Source organism: Phocoena sinus, chromosome 16, assembly GCF_008692025.1.
Source record: "Phocoena sinus isolate mPhoSin1 chromosome 16, mPhoSin1.pri, whole genome shotgun sequence".
NCBI lineage: Eukaryota > Metazoa > Chordata > Mammalia > Artiodactyla > Phocoenidae > Phocoena > Phocoena sinus.
Genome location: NC_045778.1, coordinates 43,942,636 through 43,966,663, shown reverse-complemented (window position 1 = coordinate 43,966,663; position 24,028 = coordinate 43,942,636). Strand labels below are relative to the sequence as shown.

General features: G+C 34.4%; 1 protein-coding gene across 1 annotated transcript in view; it reads right to left on the bottom strand.

Moving 5' to 3' along the window:
• Nucleotides 1–24,028, bottom strand: part of PCDH15 (protocadherin related 15) — a 743,572-nt gene that overhangs the window by 61,157 nt on the left and 658,387 nt on the right. Inside the window, 1 exon segment of the mRNA XM_032608284.1 lies at nt 18,096–18,223. Coding sequence (XP_032464175.1) covers nt 18,096–18,223 — 128 coding nt within the window.

The window sequence follows — 24,028 nt, the reverse complement described above, 5'->3', positions numbered from 1 at the left end:
AAACATTTTTTTTAGTTTTATTTCCATTTCCTTATAAAATATATTCAAAAATAAATATTATCTCAAAAAATAATCATCATTGCTAATATAATGTGATCATATATTCTTCAATGATGCTTTGAAATGAACTCTGAAATCATTTTTTCTAACTTCTCATTCATGTGGAAAAGAAAGAAATTGCACTCTATTCAACAGACATAGTATGAAAAGAAAATACAGGCACAATTTCAGTCCTCTCTTTGAGAGAAGAAACTAGTTTTTAAAGTCGATTTTGGATCATAAAATATTATGGATTTTTACTGAAAACTTATATTAAAATGTTTAAGAAATTTGTACTTATGCAGAAATTCTGTAGTTACAAATCCTAAATCTTTCTGTATTCAAAAGAAATTAAATGACGTATTCATTATCTCTGACTTTCTGGTTCTTCCTTAGTTACATTACATTTGATCAATCCAAACCAATTTTAGTTTCTTCTCATCTCCCACCCTCCTAGTCCTTCTTCTGGCTACCATACTTGATCCTCCTTCTGTCTTCTCTTTGCCTGGTAAGGGCATCAGTACCTATGGATTGAACTGAGCTAAAAATCTCAGTAGACACTTCAACTGTCTTATCTCACACCTTGCCTTTCTACTCTCAGTCCATCAGCAAGCCCTCTGAGTTCTACTATGAATCCTTCTCACTTCAGTGACTATCCATGAAGCTGATATTGCCCAAAATCAGGCTCTCCTATCACATTTTTAAATTCAGCAATAGCTTAAAAATGACTGATAACTCACACCTCCCAGAAGATGAACTTTAAGTCAAGTCCATGAAATATTCACAATCTGATCCTAGTTTAATATTTCAATTTCTTGCCCTACATTTACTCTATTTATATTTCTCCAAAACCAATCACATTACCTACTTTTTTTTTCCTGAACAATCTATGTTCTTTCATGATTCCAGGCCTTTGCACACATGGCTTCTTCTCTCTTAAATGTCTCTTGTCTGCTAGGCCACATGATACTCACTCCTGGACTATACTATGGCATGCGTGTTTGCATACACACATTGAATATATGTAATGTTGAATAAGGCACTAAAACCTCAACTTAAATTACTGCTTTTCTGAAGACTGGCCTGACTCCCCTAGGGAGTGCTGCTTCCACCTACATGTTTCCAGTAGTATATTTTATATTATTGTTAGTATAGCATTTACCTTTGCATATTACAATATTTAAGTGTCTTTATTACACATAAAGTGTGTTTCTATTCATATCTTTTATTCTAATATCATGTCCAACAAGTGGTCAAATAATGTTTGGCTGAAATGTCAGTAGAAGAATACCAGAGATCAATATTTAGAAGTGACGGATGTGAGCTTGAATCTACCACTTATTAGCTACATGAGCTTGGGCAAATAACTTTCTAGGGCTTAGTTCCTCATTGTAAAATGAGGAAAATAGGACACGCTGAATAGGGTGGCTGTTGAATATTCACTGAGGTATGAAATGGAGTGCCTCGCACAAACAATCGAGATCATGTCATCTTTATGATTTTATAACTAGTATTCTCAGTCATTAATCAGCCACTGAGAATTTTGTTTATTTCAAACAAAAGAGAGTATATTTCCATTTCAGATAAAACATAGCATTAAGAGTAGGATAAAAAATTATGATAATCGGGGCTTCCCTGGTGGCACAGTGGTTGAGAGTCCACCTGCCGATGCAGGAGACACGGGTTCGTGCCCCAGTCCGGGAATATCCCACATGCCGCAGAGCGGCTGGGCCCGTGAGCCATGGCCACTGAGCCTGCGCGTCCAGAGCCTGTGCTCCGCAACGGGAGAGGCCGCAACAGTGAGAGGCCTGCGTACCGCAAAAAAAAAAAAAAAAAAAAAAAAAAAAAAATTATGATAATCAAGTAAAATTATTTACAAAGAGATAAAAAGCTGTAAATTTTGTAAAACCACCCCACAGAACATCAAAGTTAAAGCTTGAAAGACAGTTACTAGATAGCATTTATATGTAATAAAATTGCTAGTTTTTATTTGCGTGTTTGTATGTTTGTTTTGTTTTGGCCAAAAAATAGCATTGGCCAACCTGTCTTTAACCTAATTGCCTTTGGCTAACTTGCTCTAATCTAAATAGTTCTTCAGCCAATGAAGAATTGGCACTGACAATGATTGAAATACTGAAATGTAGGTTGACTGTCAGCACTGAAAAAGAATAATATATAGAAGATTATAATCAGGAAAGATCTGGGAAAACATCCGAGATAATCTGAAGGTATAATCAGCGTCCTGCATTGGGATAAGCACTTTATGAATAGAGTATCATTTAATTTTCTTAACTCTGGGATGGGTAGAAGGAACTAAAGCCATTCTGTAAATGGTATTCCAAACTGTGGAGGACTCAGTATATGACCCCAAATCACACAGTTGGTGAGCAGAGCTTTTAATCTTTGACTTTAAGGCCCATGAAGGATTTGCCAACAGACTTATTGTGCCTAGGGAAGTATGTGGTGGGGTGAAGATTATTTCCAGGCTCCTTGCTTCAGAGATAGCCCCTGTACTAAGCCGAAAGATTTCATTAAAAATTGCACTTTAATATTTCTCAATTTTTTCCTTCTGTGCAGATACTATCAGAGTTCAGTAGGAATTAAATTAAGACAAGTAGCTTCATCTCCACATCTCTCTTTCAGGACAAAGCAGAACACAAACACTGGCAGGAAATAGAGTTGTTTATATCCTTAACCTGGTCGTGCTGCTCCATTAAATGACATGTTGAAAGAGAATTCAATATTTTAATTGCATTTAGTGCTAATCAGACCCTTATAAATATATGTGAGATTACACATTTTCACTGTGTTCTTTTCCTTTTCTCATTAGTTATCCCTAATTTTCATGATGATTATTAACATGACGTTAATATGCTCAGGAGGTGCCAGGAAAGATGAAGTGTCATGCTGTGATTCATTAAAGCCAGAAAAAGGACTGCTTCATTTTTCAACTTTTTAACAGATAGTTCATTTATAAACTTGAAAGATAAATTTTTTGTGTTCAGAATTTTCTATTAATACTTTTTCTTGGAGAAATGGTATTTTTGACCATGTCTATCTACAAGGGGGGAATTTAAGGGATGTCTTTAACATTCTTAAATTGCTGGACTTTTCCAGTCTGGGATTACTTTTTTTATATGGCTTTAGTTACCTTCTTTCTGAAAAAACCTATTTAAGAAATTTTACAGATATCTTAATTACGTTTCTATTTTAGTTAAAAGAACTTCAAGATTTTTTTCTACTTCTCAGACATATGTTAGTTACTGAAGATAACCTCATCCAATTTTGTGGTTTGCTATGGTATGGTATGGTATGATAAGGACCAAAAAAAAAAAAGAAAACCCAATATGCCCTTTTTAAAAAATATTCTTTTTAAAACTGTCCTCTGGATAAGTTGATACTGGTACTACCTGAAGGCTGAAATTTCTCCTAGCTGCGCTGTTAGGCTTTGTTTCTCAAACGTCATGCCTGTATATATAGAGATTTTTTTCTTCTTCAATTTGCTATGGCTTCCTAAAAGGGAAATATCAAGCTATTGACAATTACTGACAAATAAAATATATACAAAAATACTTCATAATGCAGTGTTAAAATAATACTACTCATTTAAAACTTATAAATATGTTTCAAAAATATCAATATGATCATTGCTTATGTAAGAGAACTGACCACCTCATTTAAAATATGTAAGTTGAAAAAGTTATATTGATTACTTCTCATTGGGATAATATCTTAATATTAACTTTCAGCTTTTATAATTATTCTTTATTCTACCATTAAGGTAAGAAGAAAAATTAGTGGTCCATACTGATGCTAAAGGTGAGTTCTAGAAAGACATGCCCACTATTTGGTTTCAAGGGCAATGATAAAATACCTGAGCATTCAGTAGAATTGTGTTTTTAATAACTTATATGCACCGTGCATGCTAAACTAAGAACATCTGGAGTCTGAGACTATGATTATCTTATAGGCAAAAAGAACTACTCAGATAAAATAACTAATAATGACTGTGAATATTTATGGAGAGATTTCTGGGAGACAGGCACTGGGTTCATGCTTTTTATGCATTTTTAAAATTTATAACAAAAGAAATTTGTTAGACAGTACTGCCATCACTTGTAGACATGATGCTTAGAGACATTAAGAAATCTGTCCAAGGTTACACAGCCCAGTAGTGGTTAAAGGATAAAAATCCAGATTTGTGTTCTTCGTTATGTTTTTGGAAAAGATACAGATTTAAATATCAAAACTTCATTTTTATGGCCTTTATGTTTTTTATTCATTTACCTGATATTTCATAATCTTGGGATTTAGCATATTCATAATATTTGATTAAACTTTAATCAATATTGACTTAAGTGAAAAGTTCCCTAGTTCCCTAAGTCATTCCTGCTGTCATAGAAGGAGCAGAGGCATTCCTGTTCTATTCATTTCCTGCCTATAGAAGTACTTTTTTTGTACTTTTGGTCTCAGTCTCATCCCACTCTCTAATTTTAGCTCTAACCCAGAATTGTAAACCCACAAAAAGCCCCTCCCTCAAAAGTGGTTGTCTCAGTATCACCTGGCCTTGCCCTTGTTACTGAACCCTGCAGTGAGTGTGTTCTGAGCTCACCTCCGGGGCCTTCTAGGTCTGGAAGGCACACTATATGTTTCCTGTGATGCTTGTTCTCTGCTGAGCACCTAAATCCTTCTTTCACCTGGTTCTTCTAAAACTTCAATCTGTTTCCTCTCACTTATTCTTCCTACTCAGCTCGGATTCTTGGTCAGTGCTGTATATCATAACATAACAGCAAGGCTTTTGCCTGTGCTCATGTGTCTTGCAAGGACTTAGCAATCTGTTTCTAACCTGTGGATACGATTACACAATTTTCAGGTCCAAATCTTATCTCTCTGGCTTACAATTTTGGATTCTGAAACCAAGAACCAGATAATCCCATGTGCTTGTTCATACCAACTTGCATTCTCTCTACCAATACTATCTTCCAGATTCAACCTACCATGCTTGATAACTGGCATTTCTCAGTCACAGCCACCAATAACATAGTGTCCCATCTTCCCAAAATAAGCTTTCTTGCTAAAAATCAAAAGAAAACTATGTGGCGTTGTTTCACTAAGAATTAAAAATAGATAATTCCTTAATATTAACTACATAGAGGCCTAATAAGAAAAATATGAACTCCTCTACTTTGGTCAGATTTTACACCTTCCAAGAAAAACAGCTTGAATTACCAGAAAGTTGAATAACCTTCTACCTTTTGTTTTTATGAATTTAGCACTTTTTAAACATTTAAAATTTTTATTTTTATTTTTCAAATTATATCTCTAGACATAACCAACATCTAGATCAAGAAATAGCGTGCATTATCAGTCTCCTCCTAAGAATAACAACTATTCTGATTAGATCAGTTTTTCCTGTTTGTGGACTTTATATAGAGGGACTTAAATAAATTTGTATTTTTTGTCTGAATTCATTTGCTCACATATATTACTCTTGCTGGACATTGAGGTTGTTTGCAGCTTTTTGATTTTATAGACAGTTAACGTATTTACAAATAGTGGATTTTTTGTACATATCTCTTATGAGCATATGTATTCATCTTTGTTGTATAAAAACTCAGGAGTAGAAATTATGAATTAGGGGATATGCATATGTTCACACTTAGTAGATGATGTCAAACTGTTTTCCAAAATATTGTTCCAATTTATAACCCTTCAGCAATATCTGAGAAATTCAGTTGTTTTGAAATTTGGTTTTGTCTTTTTTATTTTAGCTATCCTGATGAACATGTGGGTGATTTCTTATGGTTTATTTTGTAATTCCCTAGTAGTTAATAAAGTTGAATTCCTCTTTATACATTTTTTTGCCAATTTTTATATCTTTATTCATGGTCTATTCCAGTCTGATTCCTATCTTTTTATCTTGAGCTCTTTGTTTTGTTCTGTTTTCACTCATCAGTTTGTTAAAGTTCTTATATACTCTGAATTGGAGATCTTTGATATTGTCTTGTAGCATATCTTCAGGTCTATTGGCTTCAGGTGGTAATAAAGTCTTTCAAATTACTATGAAACTCATTGACTTTGTCTTTTTATGGATCACTGGGATTGTAAGAGGCCATGACTGCTAGGAAAAAAAAAATCCTGGGAACAAATAAAATGAGGCACTATAAAAAGAGATATAAATTTACAAAAATTAGTGTAGCAACCACATAAAGTTTCAGGATCTACTTGATGAGAATTTCTAGAGTTTTACTATTCCTATTCATTAGAATGCATTTTTGTGATTGCAGACATTTCTGTGTCTGTTTTTGAAAAAAATTTGAAAAGTCTCTTTGTAATTCTCAGATATACAGTGACTTATTAACTAACCGATATAAATTATATTCTCTTTATGTACATAGTCTTGCTCCAGGCCTGCTGGTTTTCATTAATGTAAATTCATTAGAATTACTAGGGAGAGTCATCCATTCTTTATGACTTTTTTCGAAATGAATTTTCTTCAAAATACATTTTCGGGAAATCTACTACTTTACTCTTCTCATTGGCAGTACTAATAGGCAATTCAAAAATAAAGTGTATTTAGAGAAGTATGAATAAAAACCTTTTAAAAAGCTCACTTTTATCATTTTTGCTAAGATTGGTGTTATAGGTCTCCTGTATCAGTTCAGTACAGCACAAAGTTAAATGGAGGTTTAAAGAATTTCAGAAGAATTTTCAGAAAATTTCAGAAGAATTCTGATTGTCAATATTCCTACCAGGTGATGGAAGATATGGTCCTTGAAACATAAAATAGGAATGTATATATAACCATCACCGCTCAACAACATATAAAATCTCCTACAAGAAAATGCAAGCTTGATTCAAAAGATAATATTCCACATCCATACCTTGGATTGTTAGACATTTAATCATCTGAAAGACATGCAAGCATTAAATAACATTTTTAATCTCACTAAAGTGTGATCAGACTTTGAAATATATGGGCCACCAATTAATTTAGGGAAGGTTAAATGATTTGGACATTCACCAAATAAACTACTTTTTCTTCATGTACATGCCTGATGGCTTGAAACCCATAAAAAGTTCTCAAACTCTCTTCTTTTAAGGTAATTTCCAGTTATGAGAGCTATTTTCCTCTACTTTCAAGGACCCCAAATTTGTCATTCTTCAGACATTTATAGCCTGTAAAAAAATAGTCCCATTCCTATTTTAAGCAATAAAAATTAAGGCAATTCTTAAGTTACATTCAAACCAACAATTGTAAGTTGAGTTACTACTATGTAAATGAGATGATTTTAGATCTCTCTTCTGGACAATAAAAAGACAGATTTTTGCAGAGAAGGGGAAGAGAAAGAGAGTAAAACATATATGTGGAATTATTTTATCTGGAAACTCCATTTGTGGCTACAAAGATAGATGTGGTCTTGTCCATGTGTAATACTAGCAACAAAACTATAATTTTCTGCTTGTTCTGACCAAAAGAGGCAAATGTTATGCATCAGAAACTGGTGATGGTGCTATGTTCATATCTCTCAACTTGCACAGGGGAAAATACAGGCTTAGAATGTATAGACTCTTAGACACAGAGTGGTTAGTAACCATCTGTTTGCATATACTCCATAGAATTCAAAAATAGACATGAGGTCTTTTCCAAAAATACATAAGATACAATAATATATAACAAAAATACACCAGTTGTTAGGAAAAAATAATTTTCTTGACATTTGGTTTCTCCAGAGTGGTTAAATCAATGGAAAACCATGATAGATTCATAAAGATATCACCAAATCTAAGCTCCTAATTTTGACAAGAAGGGAAATTACCAGAGAAATGATAGGTCCTGTCACTCTCAGTGCTGTAACCAGGCCCAAGAGTTTAATTTAAAGTGTATTTTACTTATCTGAAAGTCAATAATTTATTCAAGTATTACATGGGAAGTCTTGATTAAACATATTAAAAGACATAACTACATGTAAAAATAAATAAAATTTCTAACACCACCTTAAGATGTTAAGCACAATGTATCTATAATGTCATTAAGTTAGTGAGAAAGCATGATACTTGCTTAGATGAAATGTGAATTCTAGTAGAGAAAACAAGCACATAGATACATGATAACAATATAATATCTAAATTATATAGATAGATAGATACATAGATAGTAATTCAGTTATAGGGTTATAGCCAAGAAGACAGTGAGCCCTCAGGCACCTGTGTGCATTCACTTTGTTCAAGGTACAGACCATTAAAGGTCAGATGGCATGGTAATCATGAAGGAAACAAATGGTAAGATCTCCTAGGAAACATCACTCTTGAAACAATAAGTAGTGTTTGTATAAAGCTGGGTTTCCCAGAGTTGGCAAAGGGGAATCAAAATTACTATTTCATGGGAATTTCAGACTGGTACTTGTTTACATCTTTGTTATATGGAGCAACTAGGGAGAAATTGTTATAAAATAATCCACCAGCTTCAAATGACCATAACTTCAAGTAAACCATAAAAACTGTGAAAAATAAGTGGTGCTTTGGATTTCAGAATTTGACCTTTACAATGTAGTTCTCAAATATAACAATTCTCTTAGGGTACTTGGCTTTTTTTCCCCCACACTGTAATTTTCCTAAGGTAAATAACATGCAAACCATCAGAAGCGGTTATAGACGTTTAAGGGCACCTAGTTCTAAAGCAGTATTTGCATAAGAGAAGACAACTATGGCCCAGAGTGATGAAGTGTAATGTTCCATAGAGAGTTAAGAGCAGATCTGGGACTGAATCCAAGTGATGTGACTCCAGCCCAGCGCTGTCCTACCTGGGAGAACAGAGCATTGTCTCCGGGCTAGAGTGCCTGGCTATGAATCCTGGCTTCACTATGGACTGGGTGTACACATTGGGCAGGTTACATATTGTTTCTGTGTCTCAGTGTTCTCATCTATAAATTGAGAATGATAATAGGCTCATGGGCTCATGGGCTTTCTGAGGGGAACACATGAGTTCATTCCTGACAAGTGTCTAGAGTACTTAGCATTGTGTAAACACGGGGTAAGGGTTTGCTATTAGTACCAGTTTTGACATAAGCCAGGCATGAGTCTGGCCCAGTAAAAGATGCTACACTGGGGAAACACACGCTAAACCCTCATGGGTGTGCTGGAATTGTTTTCTGTCAGACCCATATGAGCAGGCAGAGGGCCAGAGACCAGGATCCCTCAGAGGCCCTTATCTCTGTCTAGAAACAAATTATGTTGCTCTCTGCATTGTTACTCTTGCATATTTCTATACTTTTTGCCACTAAGGAAATTTGCATCCTCTAACCATGGCTGTGGCTTTTTTCTCTCACCAGCATCTTTCTGCTAAAATCTCTTGCTGTCATTCCAAGCTTATTTAGGAAATGTAATAAAGAATTAGAGATTGGTCAGAACGCTCCCTTTCTTGATGCTTTTTTGAAATATTACTTTCTTTCAGTCCATAAATTTCTTGAATTTGTTCATGGTCTTTTTGACTTTCAGTAGAAATCAAGTCTACATTTTAATTCAATTTTTCTGACACTGAATTTTTCATATCTGCAACTTATAAGGAGGGATTAATCCTTATTGCATTAACTTCTGGAAAATATCTTCATACTTCAGAAAGATTTAAATTACTCTTGATCACATTTAACTTGTCCCTATATTTGTATTAAATTACGCTCGCTATTGGTTGCAGTTAAAAAGACATGCAATAAACTAGACAAATTAGTTAATAAATTGAAAAGTGTTTCTAAAACCAGATATAACTTGTTACCTTAATAGAGGGGGTCATAATTCACAGAGGTTATCTCAATATGAGAAGCAGTTAGTTGCCATGTTAATTATCTCCAATTTTTTCATAGGAACTTAATATGTTATTTTCTGCCAACATTCTATCCCTGCCAAGATACTACTCCTCACTTCCCATAGAAAGCAATGTGATACAGAGATTATAAGAAAAGGCCTTGAACTAAGGTAAACTTAAACTTTTAATTCTGACTTCATTGGTTATTGGCTGAATAATACTTGGAAAGCTATATAACATTACTAATCTTCAATTTTTCCAACAATAAAACAAGGAATAATTGCATCTACTTTATAGGTAAGTGTGTTTATTTGTTTTATTCGCTTGCTTCTTTAAACACTTCTGGTAGGCTAAAATAAAGAGGTTTTCACAGTTCTCAGAAAAGTAATAAAGACAAATAAATGGCAGCTATTGTTATTAACAAATAATATTCACTGACTGGTATTTTCCAACAGCCCAAGAGGGACAATATTCCAAGGTCTAGCTTAATCTTTCTTACCTCACACAGAAATTTTTGAATAATATGACAAATATTCATGACTTTTCAACCTTGTTTTTATTGGATAAATAGTTGCTGTTTTAAAGTTCTTTCTATATTCTGGAAACTGTTTCTTTGAGTTTTTTTAAAAATATATGTTGTAAATATTTGCTTTCAGCTAATTGCTTGTATTTTAATCTTTTATGCTCTTTGTCATTGTAGTCCGTTATTTTGATGTAATGAAATTTATCAGTCATTTTTCATTAGCATATTTCAGTTATCAATGTTCAACAAAAAAAGAAAATTACAGACCAATATCACTGATGAACATAGAGGCAAAAATCCGCAACAAAATACTAGCAAACAGAATCCAACAACACATTAAAAGGATCATACACAATGATTAAGTGGGATTTATCCCAGGGATGCAAGGCTTCTTCAATATACGCAACTCAATCAATGTGATACAACATATTAACAAATTAAAGACTAAAAACTATATGATCATCTCAATAAATGGAGAAAAAGCTTTTGACAAAATTCAACACCCATTTATGATAAAAACTCTCCAGAAACTAGGCATAGAGGAAACCTACCTCAACATAATAAAGGCCATATACAACAAGCCCACAGCAAACATCATTCTCAATGGTGAAAAGTGAAAGCATTTCCTCTATGATCAGGAACAAGAGAAGGATGTCCACTCTCACCACTATTATTCAACATAGTACTGGAAATTCGAGCCACGGCAATTAGAGAATAAAAAGAAATAAAAGGAATACAAATTGGCAAAGAAGAAGTAAAACTGTCACTGTTTGCAGATGACATGATACTATACATAGAGAATCCTAAAGATGCCACCAGAAAACTAGAGCTCATCAATGAATTTAGTAAAGTTGCAGGATACAAAATTAATACACAGAAATCTCTTGCATTCTAATACACTAACAACAAAAGATCAGAAAGAGAAATTAAGGAAACAATACCATTTACCATTGCAACAAAAAGAATAAAATACCTAGGAATAAACCTACCTGAGGAGGCAAAAGACTTGTACTCAGAAAACTATAAAACACTGATGAAGGAAATTAAAGATGACACAGAGGTGGAGAGATATATCATATTCTTGGAATGGAAGAATCAGTATTGTGAAAATGACTATATTACCCAAAGCAATCTACAGATTCAATGCAATCCTTATCAAATTACCAATGGCATTTTTCACAGAATTAAAACAAAATATTTTACAATTTGTATGGAAACACAAAAGACCTCAAATAGCCAAAGCAGTCTTGAGAAAGAAAAACGGAGCTGGAGGAATCAGGATCCTGGACTTCAGACTATACTACAAAGCTAAGTAATCAAGACAGTATGGTACTGGCACAAAAACAGAAATATAGATCAATGGTACAGGATAGAAAGCCCAGAGATAAACCCACGCACCTATGGTCACCTAATCTATGACAAAGGAGGCAAGAATATACAATGGAGAAGAGACAGCCTCTTCAATAAGTGGTGCTAGGAAAACTGGAAAGCTATATGTAAAAGAATGAAATTAGAACACTCCCTAATACCATACACAAAAATAAATGCAAAATGGATTAAAGACCTAAATGTAAGATCAGACACTATAAAACTCTTAGAGGAAAACATAGGAAGAACACTCTTTGACATAATCACAGCAAGATCTTTTTTGACCCACCTCCTATAATAATGAAAATAAAAACAAAAGCAAGCAAATGGGGCCTAATTAAACTTAAAAGCTTTTGCACAGCAAAGAAAACCATAAATAAGACAAAAGTACAACCCTTAGAATGGGAGAAAATATTTGCAAACGAAGCAATGGACAAAGGATTGATCTCCAAAATATACAAGCAGCTCATGCAGCTCAACATCAAAAACCCAACAACCCAATCCAAAAATGGGTGGAAGACCTAAATACATATTTCTCTAAAGAAGACATCCAGATGGCCAAGAGGCACATGATAAGATGCTCAATATCACTAATTATTAGAGAAATGAAAATCAAAACAAAACTATAATGAGGTATCATCACACACTTGTCAGAATGGCCATCATCAAAAATTTTACAAACAATAAATGCTGGAGAGGGTGTGGAGAAAAGGGAAGCCTCTTGCACTGTTGATGGGAATGTAAATTGATACAGCCACTGTGGAGAATAGTATGGAGGTTCCTTAAAAAGCTAAAAATAGAACTATCTAATGACCCAGCAATCCCACTACTGGGCATATACCCTGAGAAAACCATAATTCAAAAAGTCACATGTGTTGGGCTTCTCTGGTGGCACAGTAGTTGAGAGTATGCCTGCTGATGCAGGGAACATGGGTTCGTGCCCCGGTCCGGGAAGATCCCACATGCCGTGGAGCGGCTGGGCCCTTGAGCCATGGCCACTGAGCCTGTGCGTCTGGAGCCTGTGCTCCGCAACGGGAGAGGCCACGACAGTGAGAGGCCCATGTACCACAATAAAAAAAAAAAAAAAAAAAGTCACATGTACCGCAGTGTCCATTGCAGCATTATTTACTATAGCCAGGACATGGAAACAACCTAACTGTCCATTGACAGATGAATGGATAAAGAAGATGTGGTACATATATAATGGAATATTACTCGGCCATAAAAAGGAATGAAATTGGGTCATTTGTAGAGACGTGGATGGACCTAGAGTCTGTCATACAGAGTGAAGTAAGTCAGAAAGAGAAAAACAAATATCATATATTAATGCATATATGTGGAATCTTGAAAAATGGTACAGATGAACCTGTCTGCAGGGCAGGAAGAGAGACACAGATGTAGAGAACGGACATGTGGACACAGTGGGGGAAGGGGAGGGTGGGATGAATTGGGAGATTTGGTTTGACATAAATACACTACCATGTGTAATATAGAAAGCTACTGGGAACCTGCTATAAAGCACAGGGAGCTCAGCTTGGTGTTGTGATGACACAGATGGGTGGGATGGGGGTGGGGAGGGAGGTCCAAGAGGAAGGGGATATATGTATACATATAGCTGATTCACTTCATTTTACAGCAGAAACTAACACAACATTGTAAAGCAATCACTGTTTATCCATTCATCCATTACTGGACATATGGGTTGTTTCCACCTTTTAGCTATTGTGAATAATGTTGCTATGAACACTGATATACAAATACCTGTTTGAGTCCCTGCTTTCAATTCTTTGGGGTATATGCTAAGGGTGATACTTTTAAGGGACATTAATTCTTATATTAAAGACTGAAGAGAAAAATTACAAGTTGATTTTCTTCTCTCTCTCCCTGCAATTAAAATGACTGATTGGTGTGATCAATGGAAATCAGTTTTGAAGAATCAGTTGTGACAGAGTTATCAGCATTAAACCATAGCAAATGTAGCAGGTAGTCCTTAATTAATTCTCTTGTTCTGTGTCCTTTGACACAATCCAGGAATTACTTTAACATGATATGAACATTCATATCATTGAGCCAGAATCCAAATCTTTACATGTGTGTTTAAATAAAAGCCTTAATAATTACTTGCTTTTTTGGTCTAGTTTATTAGAATGCTAACTCTATAAAGGCAGAGGACAGTCTGTTTTGTTTGCCTCTGTATTTTCAACACATACTAGGTATACAATGTATATTTTCTAAAAAAAAAAAAAAAAAAAGAACTTTAAATAGGTCTCTAAGCATATTAGGTATACCATTTCAGAGTGCACCCATACACAAACATATATATATATACAAAATTTTCCTTCTTTTACTATCACTTATATTGAATAATTAATTTCAATAATGCCCTCATTGTGTTGCCTTTCTCCTAGCATACTTTTAGTAATGCCTTTAATCCACTGTCCATATTTGAAAATAGTATTGTTTTATTCATTGATATTTTAGTCTCATATTTCTTAGTAAATCCTGTAATATGTTTCCTCTTACCGTTCCTACACATAACACAACTTTAAAAAATTTATCTTTATGATTTCATGATGGACTAAAAAAATTTAACTTGCGTGTATGGTGGATAAAATCTAACATTACCCCAATATTATACAGTAAGTGGTAAAAAGCCTCTTTCACAATCGTAGGCTGATTCCCTGTTTTTTAAATCATCTTCTGCCAAGATTTGGGCTTGGCTGGCCCTGATCCAGGGCTACTTCTAATAACATTTTTTGCTGCCCTAAGTATGAACTGAAAAGACTTGCTTAACTCACTTTCACTCCGATTAAATTTGTAAAGGAGAAGCTTCCAGGCTTCAAGGCTAAAGGCAGCATTTGAAAATGTTCACCACTGAAGATTTATTACCCCCATCACTTCCTAAGGTCCTTGCCTCCTATCACTGTTCCACAAACACACTCTGCACTTTGTTTATTCTGGGTTTGGCTTTGTGTTTCCTCTGCTTAGACTATTCTCATTTATTTCACTTTGAGAAAGTCTAACGGCTCTTCAGTGCCACTCAAATTCTTCATCCCCCAGGAAAACTTTTATGTTCTTTACCAATGAAAATGTCTCCTTCCCTTGAATCCACATAACAATTTGTGCTTTCCTAACTGAATTAATCATAACAGCATATACTTGCATCAGTACATTGCTATGCTTTTTCTCACATCCCTTCTCTGTCTCCCCTCCTACATAGAATATTATATGGCATGAAACTGGTTTCCTGAAAAGGACCCCTCTCCCTAGCCTGAATAACCCACTGATCAATTGAAGAAAGGACTGTCCTATGGAATTCTTGGTAGTCCTGGAGAAATAATCAATCCCATCCCTGTCTACCTCATCAAAAGTAGTCCATGGCTTCTCTCCGATGCATCTCTCACCCCCCAGATATTTCTTCCCATGTAGCTCTTCACACACCCTAATTTGATTCAGTTTCCCACTTCACCTTTACTTCCACCACCAACCTTTCACCAGGATTCCTTGGAATTCATAGTCCATCATCAGCAATATCCCCTAAATATTCAACCTTCCCTTTGAATATTATCATTACTTTTTTACTCTTCCCACCCTGGTCCTCTCCCTTACATACGATACTGCTTTCTAAGGCTGACTCAAAAAGTGGCTCCCATATCTGACATAGCACAATGCCTAGAGGTAGATAGGTGGCACGTGTCCTGTCTCTGAATCACTGCTTCTAGAACATTATTCTATCTCCTTTGCCACCTTCTCGCAATTCTTCTGAAGTAAATGCCATCATCAGATAATATCACCCATTAAATTTTCTTACTGCCGTCATCTATAGGTTTCTTGAATAATCTCCTTTATTAATGGAATATTTTAGCATTTAGCTTATTTTTTTTCTCCACTACAGTATTACTTCTACTAGCATGAGTGGTCATGTAAAAATACACAGGGGCACTCTATTCACAGCAGCACTTGACAGTTGATCACTCCCTCTTTCATCAATTTAGTTCTTACGAGTCTCAGGGACTCTATTATACATTTTCCTAGTATTCTTGCTACCTCATGGCAGCAATTTCTCAGCATGATTTGATGAATCCTCTTCCTGATCCCTAAGTATTGAGTTCCTAAGGCTTAGTCTTTGGACTTTTTTTTTAAGCTTTTTGTTTTTTTGACGTGGACCATTTTTCAAGTCTTTATTGAATTTGTTACAACATTGCTTCTGTTTTATGTTTTGGTTTTTTGGCTGCGAGGCATGCGGGATCTTAGCTCCCCAACCAGGGATCAAACCTGCACACCCTGCATTGGAAGGCGAAGTCTTAACCACTGGACCGCCAGGGAAGTCCCTGGACTTTTCTACCTACATCCATTTTCTTTAATATCATGATTTCATCCTGGCCTGCAATTTCTTTCCTGAATCTAAATCAGCATCTGTAACCATCTTGCCAAGAATTATGCTTGCATATTGAAAATGCCTCACAAACATGAAATATCCAAAAGTGAACTCTTGATTTTTGCACCATAATTCCCGAGGGAGCAATGGGGACCTGTTCAGAACAAAACCCTCAGGGTCAACCTTGATTTTCTCTAATGCCCCACATATGATCCATTAGCAAATCCTTTTGGCTTCCTTTTTACTTCCTTCTCATCATCTCCCCATTCTACACCATGGTTCAAGTCACTACCAAATCTTGCCTGGACTAGTGATGCATTGGGCTCTGTTTCTACTCTTGTCTAAAAACACTGTGTATCTACTCCCACATCCCACCCTGCACAACATCCAGAATAATCCTTTTATATTGGATTATGTCACACTTCTAGACAAAACGATTCAAAAACTTTCTTTCTAAGCACATCTAAAATAAATCCCATATTCTGGTCCTGGGCTGCATTTCCAGTCTCATCCCCAGCCAGTCTTTTTCAGTCACACTGACCTCCCAAAATTCCCTCCAACTTTAGAGACTTTATATTGGAATGCTCCTTGCCTAGAAATAGACAAGTCTCTCTCTTGACCACATGACTTTATGTTAATAGTTCCTGTTTTCTTGATCTAATTTGTTTCTTCTATTAGTTTGTTTGCATTACTAGAGTGGGAAGTTTGGGGGTTTTTTATTTGATTATTTTTTAGTTGCTCTATGTCCAACTTCTAGAACAACTCACACTATAAACACCCAAAAATTATTTACTGACTAAATGAATAAACTGAATCAATCGTTAATAGGACTAAAATGTAAAATAAGATAAAAATCAACTACAAAGGACTGTTACCTGTAAATCATAATGCAAGTTGGATATAATGTAATTGGCTTGAATTTGTACACCAATTTTAGTTGCAACTGGTGATTCAAATCAGGAGTCAGAATTTGGCACTGTGGAAGAGCTATTTTGCAAGTACAACACACATGCTTTATTTGCTTGGTTGATTTTTCTCTTTCTTACTTAAGGATGTTAAAGTGATAAAATCATATGTAAGAAGAGCTCAATCATGGTACTCCTGGTAATAGGGAAAGAAAGGCAACTACTCATATGCAAAACTAGAGGCAAACAATAGCTGGATTTGCTTAGAAATATTTAGGTTTTATGTTTGTATGCTAATAGCTATTTTAAAAATTGATTATTAAAATAGCTTCAGAAATATAACTCTGTAATTAATAATCTAAAATCCTATAGCCTATAAAATTTCCTCAGTGTAATGCAATATTTACAAATTTATTTTTTAGTTATAAAACTATTTCAACTTTATGTACTATTGAAAAAATCTGAAAATGTATTTGATAATTAACTAAAGAAAAATTGAAAATTATCAACTTTAGTCTATGATATTGTGTTTTTAAGTTCTAACATTTCTGACATATGAAGGTTTTAAAAAATCTTTACTAAAGTACTAATGTTAGTAGTGTTAGTAGTGTTATTTTTTACATTGATTTAACTAGCATCTTGAATTTTAAAAAAATTATTGCAGAAAAAAGAATTACAAAATTTATTACATTATTTCTTCAATCAGAAAATGGTAATTTTATATTTGCTACAAGAAACTCCATTCTGAGACTCTTTGGAGTTACTGTAAATTAATCCTAAATATTAAAGGCATACAAATATACTAGGAAAACAGACATTTTGATATCTTATTCAATGTGAAACATCATAAATAATTTGTTCCTATTTATATAGTAAAAATAAAGCACAAAAAGTTGCTTAGTATTTACCTCATAATTAATCTGTATTTAGTTTGACTAATTAAACTCATTTATCCGTTTCAGACTTTTGTTTAAACTATGAAAATGTACTCAGTTAATATAAATTACATGGTTGTAGTTTATCTACAAAATATGATCTCTTTGACTTTTTAGTTCTGTATCTTAATAAATGTTCTCATACCTTAACTCTGAGCACAGAAGCAAACATTCTTGCATCTTCAGATACACCTCCAATGTAGAGTTTTTTCTGAAACACTGGGGGATGATCATTTTCATCCTGAATCTCAATATACACTTTAGCTCTATTGCCTGGAGGAAAAGAAATAATATATTTTTTATTGATGGTCATTAATTAGAAAAGATGGACTGGAGTAAATAATTATTGTACTTTCTTTTGAACAGTGGAAGAAACTTAAATTAGAAAGTCATTCCTAATTGGCATGCTTAATACCCCATACCCAAAGAGGACATTGATAATGATGTTTCTGGCAACATAATGTTAAGTTGCTGCTATTTCTTTTAGTTATAATGTCTTGTTAATTCATCTTACTTGATTTAATAGACACTATTGTGTTCTGCTAATTTTAATAAAACAATTCAACCTTTCATATTTACAAATACTTCACACACATTACAAATTACACCAAAGTGACATAAATATATAAAACACCTTAAGAAATAATAGTCTGCCATAAATTTAAAAATATTTTTATTCTTAAGTATAGAACTAGCAATGATATTATCTTAGCTTAACATGTAGTATTATATATATATGCATATATGTGTGTGTGTGTGTGTGTGTGTGTGTGTATATATATATATATATATATATAAAGATTAGAAGTAAACAATGTTTGGGTGAGGTGCTTATTTCCACAAAGGGAAAACAAATTTTATCGTGCATTAGAGGCTATCTAGCATTCATTGGAAAAGATGTAGCTGGAGAGATGATTATTGTATGACTTATAAATACTGGGTTTTATAATTTAAACCACATTAAATATACTATAAAGAATACATTTCATCACATGTTAAAATCTCACGCCCTCAATCATCGCACTTTTAAGGAAAAATGTAGCACTTTTTACTAGTACAAGAATGACCCTTTACAAAGAATCTGATAAATGAAAATAACTTACAAACCAGATAAAATGAGGAATAACTGGTAAACATTTTGCAAAAAGTAGATTCAAATAACATAAATATTTTGATGTATTATCTAAGTAAACTTTTCTCATGCATTTCAAGTAGGATCAAATATACAACAATTGATCTACAAACTATCAGGCAAACCCAGATGTTATTACTTTATTGTATCCTCAGCTATAACTAATTAACACCAACCTACTGGCACAGTGGGTGGATCATGGGTGTATAATATATGTGTCGATTAAATGAATGAATAATCTTCATTGTCCTAGTAAGAATTTAGAAAAAGGCTCCTTTTTGCTTAACTTGGGAAAGGTCAGTGGGACAAGAGAGTTAACCACAAGGTTTTACACCTGTCCTACTGCTATTCATTTAGTTTCTCCCCTGTTGGCCTCTTTCCCACCATTCCTGAACTGGAGAAGCTAGAATCAAAAAGAAAAACTTACTAGGTCAACAAAGAAGCATACCAGCAGGGAAGTAAGGTTAATGATAGACTATGCTTCTCTATCCTACAGTACCAGGGCTTCAAATTGCACCCTGGTCAGCCACCAACAGAGTTCATCCAAAATGAAACCCATTTTCATCTTAGTAGCAATTTTAAATTTCTGGAATCAAAGGAGCTAATTTGATAATCTTTTTAAAAAAATAAGTCAAACTAAAACTGAGGATCTAAAGCACAGCATGGTGATGATAGTTAATAATACTGTACTATGTACTTAAATCTGCTAAGAGAATAGATTTAAAATGTTCTCACCAAACACACATATACACACACACACAACAGGACACAAATGTGAGTTGATGGATGTGAAAACTAACTTGTGGCAATCATTTCACAGTATATATGTATATATCAAAACACCACATTGTACAACTTAAATATATACAGTTTGTCAATTATACTTGAATAAAGCAGGAGGGTGGAAATTGTGATGTATCTAATTAAGGAACATAAAATAAATGTTGGCCAGTCCAAAAATAATTAAAGTACCCCTATAGTTTAATCACTAGAATAGCATTCACTTAGATTTTCTGATTCATTAACATACAATGTCCATGACACCATAGATTTCTGAGGCTCATACACTTTCACTAGGTGTGTGTAAGGACTAAGGACTGTATCACGATCTTTCACCTAATTTGGGTTTTGATTATTTCTAAGGCAGAAACTTGGAAGCAACTCTCATTTAAATTTGTTTAAGGGAATATACTATTTACCTCCTTGAGTATTTGAAGAATCTTTTTTTCCCTCCATATTATATCATTTTTTTAAGGTAATTATGAAGCATAGAACAAGAAAGATGCAGGGTGGGTGGGGGAGAAAGGAAAGTGGTGTTGATAAAATGGATAAGAGAATACTGTGAGAAGGACAAAACAAGTGCCTGATGACCTAATACCCTCTTGCAGTCTTCCTTATGGTTGGGTGAGACAATGACAGGCTTCCAAGGAGAACCACCAGGGATGAAGGAAATTATAAACTGGATGAAAGATTGCTTGGCAAGTGTTTTGGTTAAAAGACGTTGTATCCTTCTATGCACTTTGGGGCCCAGCGCCTCATTTCCCTTCCTTCACTGACATTCTTTTTCTCCAGTTCTGTATGAGAGAAACTTCTCTTTGGGCAGTACTTTTGGATTGAGTCAGGAAGTTCCAGAAGTGACCCTTGAGGCAAGGAAATGTGAGCTACGTTCCTGGTACTTACTAGTTTAAAGAAAGAGAAAATAGAACTATTAAGAAGTAAAGCTCAGAAAAGGAAATACAAGTCAGGATATAAAACTCCTTGAGTAGATCTTCTGTTCTATGTTAGACATCCTAAACAAGGTGAAAAGTGTTCAGAAGAGTAACTGATAGTCAAAATACCATTAACTTTAACTTGACTCTATGTTTTTCAAAACGAAATTTGGTTTGGATATTTTTCCCTTTCCTTTACTTTTAATAATTAATTCTGTACGGTTATTTTTCTCTTCTTAGGGAACCCTTATTATTCTCAAGATGAATCTGTTTCTTCTATCCACATGACCAACCTATTGCCTACATTGCATCAGGTTCTCATAAAATACTTCTGAGTAATGTTCCAAGGAGTTAAAGCAATGGTTCTAGACCATGATTGATTTTGCCTATCCAGAGACATTTCTGGTAGTAATAACTACAGAGGGTGGGACAGTGGGGGGAGTGCTACTGTTATTTAGCTGGTAGAGGCCAGAGATGCTGAGAAACATCCAGTGATGAACAGGACAAGCCCCTATGTCAAAAAATTATCCAGCCCAAAATGTCAATAGTGATGAGGCTGAAAAACCCTAGTTAAAATGAGAGAGAGAGAGAGAGAGAGAGAGAGATTGGCTAGAGAAATAAAGATAAAATGGAAAGTGTGTGTAAATATATAACAATGCCCTCTCCTGAGCCCATTTATGTGCACATGCCTTCGATATGGGACTCAATTAAAATGGGCTGCAATTATTTGATCAAACATTGGTCATCGCTATCTTCACTGCATTCTTTAAAGTCAGGGGTTCAATCCCATTCACCTCCACCCCTGTCACTGCCCGTTGGCATCTGTTCCTGACATTCCCTCAATCCGTATGCTGTGAACTCCAACCATATCTGTAATTATTACTAGCATATAAACATCAAAGAAATATTGACTGTAATACTTGGGAATACAGGACCTTAGTCTGATAGAAAACATACACTAGATTAGACTGTAAAACCTTGAAGCCAAGGATGGTGTTTTTCTTATTGTTAAATATTCTTTGTGGTCTAACACATTACATAGATTTTTTACTTTGCTGGTGCCAAGAGATCAAAGTTAGATCCTCTTTAAAGTGCATACACACACACACACACACACACACACACACACACATCTTTTATGCTATTTTTCCTTTAATACTATTTTTGTATGTACTTCACAGGCAAACTAAATTTTAGAAGCACCATGACTTCTACACAGTCGGTGTTTAATAAATGTTGAATTAGACTAAAATTGCTACCACTCCCCTACCTGATATTTGCTTAAATAGAATGAATCACTGTATTTTATCCCCATAAATGAAATGAGATGATACATATTTAAGCCCTTAAAAAATCATAGTGCCAAGCAAGCGCATGTTGTTGTTAAGAGTAAGCATATCGGGCTTCCCTGGTGGCGCAGTGGTTGAGAATCCGCCTGCCAATGCAGGGGACACGGGTTCAAGCCCTGGTCTGGGAAGATCCCACGTGCCGCGGAGCAACTAGGCCCGTGAGCCACAACTACTGAGCCTGCACGTCTGGAGCCTGTGCTCCGCAACAAGAGGGGCCGCGATAGTGAGAGGCCCACGCACCGCGATGAAGAGTGGCGCCCACTTGCCACAACTAGAGGAAGCCCTCGCACGGAAACAAAGACCAAACGCAGCCAAAATAAATAAATTAATTAATAATTTAAAAAAAAAAAAAAAAAAAAAGAGTAAGCATATCTCTCTTAAAGATAACAGACTTTTTTTAAAGTTTAATATTAGGAAAATACTAAATCTAAAACCATTCATAATTCCATGGGCTGTCTGGAATTACCCTGAAGATTCATGGTTCTTACACTATTGTTAACTTCCTCTCTGTTCCTCTGCCTTAGTTTATATGCCAGATAAATGACTATTTCTATAGATAAAGGAATGTTTAAGAACAAAAGGATCATCTGAGATAAGCATGTAATCTGATCTTACTAAAGGGTTTATAGACAGTTATTCACTAAGAAAATAGAGTTTGAAAAAAAAGTATAGAAGAAATGTGTTATAGTGTGTTCATTAGATGGAATTAGGAATACAATATATTTACATGATCTTTTGAAAAATAAGTTATTAAGTAAGTATGTTAGAATGAGAAAAGTCACTGTTTCTTATCTCTCAGCTTTTTGCTCTGCAGGGATTGTACTTAGTCATATTTATATACAATGCTTATTTTAAGTAGTTAGCAAGAGAGACAATATTTTGAGGTTCATTTTAGTAGTTTTCTAATTTAGCTTTGATGTTGATTTAATTAGTTTTTGCATGATTTTAATTGCTTGTATCTAAAACATACATTTTTGTATATGTGTTGGCTGAAAGGTTAATAACTGAATTAAAGAAATAACTGCATGTAACTACTGGCTTCAAAACTTACACTCAGATTACTATAATATACACTTGATTTTTTTTTTTTAATATACACTTGATTTTTAGCTAAGTCTTTTAGTGAAGAAAATGACGACATTGACAATTTTACAACTATAGTGATGAGGAGATAATCAGGGGAGTAATATTCTAAATATTAATTAAAGTTTGGCTCTGTGTCTATATTAACGTATTTTTCCCATTAGGAAAATTTAATAAACTAAGTTTCCCTGTAAACAGTAACCAACGAAACAGAAGCTAAGAATGCAATATTATTTCTTTTCACTGGCATTGCTAGCATTTTGTGCTAATGCTGAGACCACATTGATGTATTTAGAGGCATTTGCAACAGGAATGATGATGACTTTTAGCTCAGTATGTTTCCATTCAGAATAAACAAACACTATTTTAATTCATTTGTATCTATTAACCTCCATCTCTTTCCACAAAAACAGTTTAATACAGGAGTCATAAGGACCAATAAAACTGCTGTAGTTGTAAACTGGGAAATAAACAAATTTAAGCACAAGCTATGGAGCCAGAGCCTGGGTCAAATGCCAGTAATACTCCATGTACATGGTGTGACCTTACACAGGTTACTTACCCTTTCTGAGTTAGTTTCTCAACAACAACATGGTCAAATGAATGAATAAATGTAAAGCACTAAATACAGTACATGATGCCGTCACTATTTCAAATATGTCTCAGAGCTTCCTGACTCTCGAGGTAGGAGAGAGAAATTATTATTATTATTATTATTATTTTATCTGAATGAGGTAGAATATTAATACCATGAAATTAAAAAAAATAATTTCTAGCATTGAATTATAAAAGAAATTTGTTTCAT